At 36.2% G+C, this 6000-nt stretch overlaps 1 protein-coding gene across 1 annotated transcript; it reads right to left on the bottom strand.

Moving 5' to 3' along the window:
• Positions 1–238: 238 nt before the first annotated feature.
• Positions 239–3767, bottom strand: srd5a3 (steroid 5 alpha-reductase 3). Its single transcript, XM_086162045.1, has 5 exons — positions 3530–3767; positions 3306–3457; positions 3048–3227; positions 2845–2967; positions 239–989 (listed from the first exon to the last, which is right to left on the bottom strand). The coding sequence occupies exons 1-5, from the start codon at positions 3751–3753 to the stop codon at positions 730–732; spliced, it is 939 nt and encodes a 312-aa protein (XP_086018171.1). The 5' UTR covers positions 3754–3767; the 3' UTR covers positions 239–729.
• Between the last annotated feature and the right edge of the window lie 2233 nt (positions 3768–6000).

Genomic DNA, 6000 nt, shown 5'->3' with positions numbered 1-6000 from the left:
GATTAAATCCTGACTGCTTGTGATTGCATTTTAAAATGACAAAACTGGGGTTGACATCTCTTTGAACAAAATTAAACAGCTAAGTTTTGATAATAATAACAATAATAATATATTCAGAGATGGGCAGTTGGTAACCCCCTTCTTGTTTTAAGCTCTTTGCTGATTCTAAGGATACTGCAATTTCATTTTCAGAGGTTTCAAGTCCTGTTTAAAATGTGATCCAGTGTTCTGAATCTGGCAGTAATGTACAATGCCATGCCATCTTGTTTTCTTTCCCACACTTATGCCCCTGTGCTGTCTTGCAAAATAAATCAAAATTTTAATCATTTATTTTGTTGTTTTCCAGCAGGTATTGCCATATCAACATCATATTACAACCTTGTTAAAATAATGAAAATAAATACTTTTGTGGATCAATAGAAAAAGAAACATATAAAGGCATTGCAGTCCTTAAAAGACAATATTTATAATCTAATGATGGCTATCTTTTATTATGACAGCAAAGTATTCATTTATATTATTTCTCATCTTAATATTTGTGATTAAAAAAACAAGAACCATTAGCTCTTATCTGGTTACTTTTTTAAAAAGAAAATACTTCCTTTGCGCAAAACTGCTTCAAATCATATTGGTGCCAAGTCGCACCATCTCCAGTCATTGTTGCATTCAGTTAATTTGCAAGTTTAACTTCACATTCTCTTCAGGTCCTCAGAAGACATCAACAGACAGTCAGAGCACCAGAGGTATGAATGCTTTTCTATTCTTTGGGTAGGACTCATATTTACTAATGTAGAAGTCATGACAAAGCTGTGCGGCCAATGCCTGGTTGAAGAGCACATAGAAGACCACAAGCCACCAGGTTATACAAAGGCCTCCAAAAACCAATCCAAGTGAGATGTAGATCAGCAGTTCAGCAAAGTAATGGGGGCAAGACACCAGCTCAAACCAACCTCCCTTTGGCTCTTTGTGGTCCAGAGTCTCCACTTTTCCTAAAGGATAGACAAAAGCAGCAGCATGAGAAAAAATGCATAAGCCATTTTTATCATTTCAGTTTTCACTAGACGCCTTATTTCTGATCAAGCAACACCGCCCTCTGCTGCTTACAGAGCAACGAGGCCCTTGCTTGTAAAGGAAGTGAAGTGTTGTTTTAATGACTGCAAAATGTCTTTAAGAGTTAAGCAACTCCTGTGAGCATGGTAAGATTTATACATTTGCAACAACTCTGTCATTCATTTACATCTTAGAGATGAAGGCACCACAGTGCTGTAAATGCAAATGTGGTAACATATGGCAAACAATGGCTGAAGCAAAGTTTTCCGCTTCTGTTGTATCTATGTCATCTTGCTACCCAGTCCAAAATTAGAAAATGTATATATAGCTAGGACTTTTAAAGCCGCATTGAACTGTTTATTCATATTAAGAATATGGCTCTTTGTGACAAAGAGCTCTGCAATAAAACAGCCATAATGCCCGATGACAAGAGAGATATGCCATTGTTTTGTTCATTTCTGTACTTTATCATCTCAGAGCTGGGTATAACCACTCTGGCATAATTTACACTGACTAAAAATAACAAAAAACAGGCAAGTTCGTTAGATACCAGGGGAGATAGCATGGAAATGCGTGATGGGGACTATGATTTGGACATTATATCACTGGTTGAGGTTTGTTAACCTGAGACATGTTAAATTTTGAGAAGTGCAGGTGATATTTTTTGACCCCATGTTGCCAATCATGTAGCCAATGATGTGTATTCAAAGGAAAGTTTTCAATTAGATAAAGATGAGAATTATAAATCACTCTTGTTAGTGTCCCTTTTAATTAATGCGTGATTCTGCATATAGAAATATATTTAAGTTAAACAAAATGACAAAGTATTTAATTTCATATTCAAAGAAATAATAGTTTGACTTTTTAAATATATAATTTTAAGAATTAGATAAATGTATGTCATGTTTACCTCATTGCACACATTTTATGTACATATATAGCATTATTTCTCTTCTTTAATTTCTCAAACTGCTAAATTACAAGTTTTTTTTTCATCCTTTTATATGAAAGTGAAGTTTTTTTTTTTTACAATAAGTGCCTGATACTTTTATTTTTTTGATCGTAATCTTCAGAAACTAAAACTTTTGTTTAATAAATGTATTCATTTTGTGAATGAAACCATTGTATGGTCTAACCATAATTTTTCTCTTTGTTAATCAGCATTTCTGATGAAAGCCACAGGAGGATTCAGTGTATGCAACCTCTTTGACCCAATACAAACAGGTTATAGAGACTCTACTCCACATGTGTTGAAAAAGCCTCCTGAGCACCTGCTAATGCAGGTAATTTCAGTCAAGACTTGGTGCATCATTATTCACTGTTGACCATAAATACCCTCGACTGATCCTTGTTTCTGCTTTCTCTGTGTCTTTAGATGAAATGATTTTGTACTTGCTTGATGTTTTTTATTGCTATGATGAATTGCAGAAGCTTGTATAACTATTTTATTCTCTAGGTTTCTAGGCTTTTCAGGACATGTGAATTACCTTGGGTCTAAACCATGCAATGGAAAAACAATCTTTCCTTGTCTTGTCCTACAGTCACCACCCTTCAGTCTGATAATGCAAATACAGTATTTGCAGTATATACACATTACCTTTGTGTATATAAATGACAAAACTATACATCACAATTGTTAAAATGCAAACAAACAAATAAACAAACCCAAATAAACATCCATGCTTTGCCCCGCTCTATCAACAGGTTGTTATACAAGTAAAAAAAACAAATTAAAATATTCTACCTGAGGATTTATTCCCATAAAAGGAACAAATAGAACATTCACATAGTTACCAGAGTTTCCAGTGCGAAGTCTGGCCAGTAGGACTATGGACTGATGCTGCAGAATAGATGCCAATATATAAAGTATGAATCCGGCAATATGAATCCAGTTCAGCTCAGAGGAAAATCCACAGCCTACAAAATGGTGACAAACTGGTTACCAGCAGGTGGAGGAATCTGTATATAAGAGACATTGCAACCTTTGCAATTTTTACCCAAGCGGTCTGAGCAGTGCACAGTCAAGCCCAGGAAAATGTAATATCCTAGACCAAACACATACTGCACCAAATGCATGGATCCATCAGAGAAAACACTGACATATAGGCACTCCAGTAGCCTCCTGAGGGAGTGGATCCACAGCAGCAACTGCACCAGTAAAGCAGGCAACTGTGGAGCTACAGAAGAGTTAATATTAGGCATTAGGAACCACGAAAACACGAGCTTTAAGCGGAATTTAAGGGTCGTGCACCTACCCCGACTGTCAGTGTGCGTTATGCTCGTCAAAATGTCAAAAATCGCAGTAAGCCAATGTGGATAAACGTGTGGCTGTGTTGAGAAAACCAAGAACTGGATAAGAAGGAATCCATTCCAAATAACAGAGATGGCATAGAAGTGCCAGAACCACCTGCAGAGGAAGAGAAGTACATAATACATTTACAGTATAACATTTTGTCCAGGGGGCTTCTCTGACAGTTACCTTTTGGGGACATCAAAAACACTCAGCCAGTCGTTACGTTTGAGATTTTTTTTTGTTTTTCCGTAACGAATAAGATCTTGAAATAGCACGTAAAGGCGAAATGTTTCATATTGTCGCGGCAGGTATGGTGAGATTTTATATACACAAAACGCAATGAGAAAACACAAGGACAGAAATGACCATATAACATCAACAATGTTTCCGCTGTATGCGTCCCGGATCATTTTAAACAGCTCTTCGTTTTACTTTGTGCAACATTAAAAAGAGACCGATGGAAACCGAGCGTTATAGTTCCGGATGGCGCTTAAAGGTGGAAACTTAGCATGTGACGAAATCATTCACTATAGATGATTGAGCATTTTTTGAAATAATAGATTGGGCAAAAAATGTACCGCAGATATGTAACTCTGGAGAAAACAATGAATATATGCATATAATATTTGTCTAATTGTACAGTAGGTGGCAGCACTTGAATTCCATGGGCCATAACATTGAACTCATTTGCTAACATGTTGACTTCTTCACCAGAAACATCAGTATCCAGTATGGTTCTTTGTTTGTTGTCGTTGTGGTTTACTATTGTTGTCTTTTGTAATAGGATTTTGGTACATTTTAGTAAAGAGTTTGTCGAGAAATATTCATGTTGACTTCAGGTGAAATGCAGTGATGAAAGCAGGTTTTAGGAAGGCTGCTACCTGCTAAACGAAAGCTAAAAAAAAATGCTACAAGGATGAATATTCCAAATTTAAAGTTGAAGTGCAACAAAAAAAAAAAAACTACCAGAAAAAATCAATTCATTACAAATATGTGCTTTATTTTGGTGCGCTTATATGTTGTTAATAAAAAAATTCATTACATTTTATTTGTTGATTATCACCTCAATTCATTGTTGAAGAAATGGAGATGCAGGTTATTTTGTGTTTTTTTTTTCCTTTAAAATATATTTATCAGCTTGATAACCATCCTTGAAGTTAATGTATGGGTATTCATGTGGATATTACGATTGAAAAATAGAAAACAAAGAACTTGCGAAGAGGTACAGTATTACTTTATCATTGTTTGCAATGTTTATTGAAATGTAAAACTTGTATTGTGTGTTTCTGTGTGTGCATGTGAATGTGTGTGTGTGTGTGTGTGTGTGTGTGTATGCGTGTGCCCGTGCATGAACTTTGTATAATGAAGGGCTCCTGGCTTTCATATCTCTCCCTTGCTTAGTTTCTCTCACTCTCGGGCATCATGTGTGATGGCCTCTTCTTTGCAAGGCATTAATATGTCAAAGGAAAATAAGTGTGTTTGTGTGTGAGATTTGCTAAGGCCTTTGAGGCTTCAGATTCCAGGATGCCTCTTTGAGGAGTGTGGTATCCTGTCTGAGGAAGTGTTGACTGTTTCCTGCTTCCCTTCCCTGTCCTCAGTGTCCTCCCTTTTTATTTTGCCAAGAGCTGGACCCTCATTGGGCCCCCAAAACTGCAGAAACATCTCCTTGTTATCAAGCTGTTGTATTTATAATCCAGAAAACCATGTTCCACCAAAAAATTCAGCTGTGAATTCAATTTTAGATCCTTCTGATGAATAATTTGTAATCTCCACATTCAATCATTAACAGCTGATTAGTTGTGGAAAAAAAAATCACAGACAAATACAGATACAGAGACAAATTATTTTCAAGTGTTTAAACAAAGCAGTCAAGTGCATCAGTCAGTTTCTATAAGTCAAAAGGTCCATCAACAGATCTAAAACAGAACATAATACTAAGAAACATTCACAACCACCAGCCGTTAGTGAACACTAACTTTGAAAGCTGCTTCTGCTTTCAATGAAATTTTATCATATAGCATTCCTCCTCCCAAGGAAATTCACATTTCCATACAATTTTTGGTTATAGATCACCATCATCTATCACCTTACCAAGTATTATAAGTGCATATAAGTATAGGATTTGTATTCTTTTTTAAGAGCAACGACTGTGATGGAGAATATTACTGGATGCATATTAACAATGATAATTACATGGGCTGTCAAATTTGGAAATATGCCTCAATTAAAATGTCAGCATTCATAATGCAGATAAACAAAACTTTACCTCAAACTTTCCTTATGCTAAAACCCATGCAGAAAAACCCCGTCAACTCTAGATGTAAGGTGAAGTTCATACGTGAACCCCTCAAAGTATAGTTTGACTTTACTTACACATGCTTCACTTTTCAGATGTACTTATCTTCACATGTATGTGTGTGTGTGAGGGGGGCTTTCTGTGTCACACAGACAGATGTGAATACATAGACATATAGCCTACTTTTGAGGTGTTAACATTTTTGTTTGCTTCCTGACTGATCGTGTTTCGTTGACTATTTTCATTTGCTGTATGTGACTTGCACATTCAAGACCCCCCCCAACTCCCATTATATCTTGAGTTGCCCATTGCTCTTGCGTCTAATGCCATCTGCATGTGCCCCTTTTTTGGCCTCATATAC

The sequence above is a fragment of the Fistularia commersonii genome, chromosome 16, assembly GCF_037954325.1.
Source record: "Fistularia commersonii isolate RoL2024-O1a breed Wild chromosome 16, RoL_Fcom_v1.0, whole genome shotgun sequence".
Lineage (NCBI taxonomy): Eukaryota > Metazoa > Chordata > Actinopteri > Syngnathiformes > Fistulariidae > Fistularia > Fistularia commersonii.
The sequence above is the reverse complement of the archived record's forward strand: the minus strand, read 5'-3'. Positions and strand labels throughout refer to the sequence as shown.

Excerpts from the sequence above, each read along its gene's own strand:
- srd5a3 (XM_086162045.1), bottom strand. The coding sequence starts at position 3,753 with ATGATCCGGGACGCATACAGCGGAAACATTGTTGATGTTATATGGTCA. Across the intron at positions 3,228-3,305 it reads AACGCACACTGACAGTCGGG|CTCCACAGTTGCCTGCTTTA; the intron begins GTAGGTGCACGA and ends ACTCTTCTGTAG. Across the intron at positions 2,968-3,047 it reads GCACTGCTCAGACCGCTTGG|GCTGTGGATTTTCCTCTGAG; the intron begins GTAAAAATTGCA and ends ACCATTTTGTAG.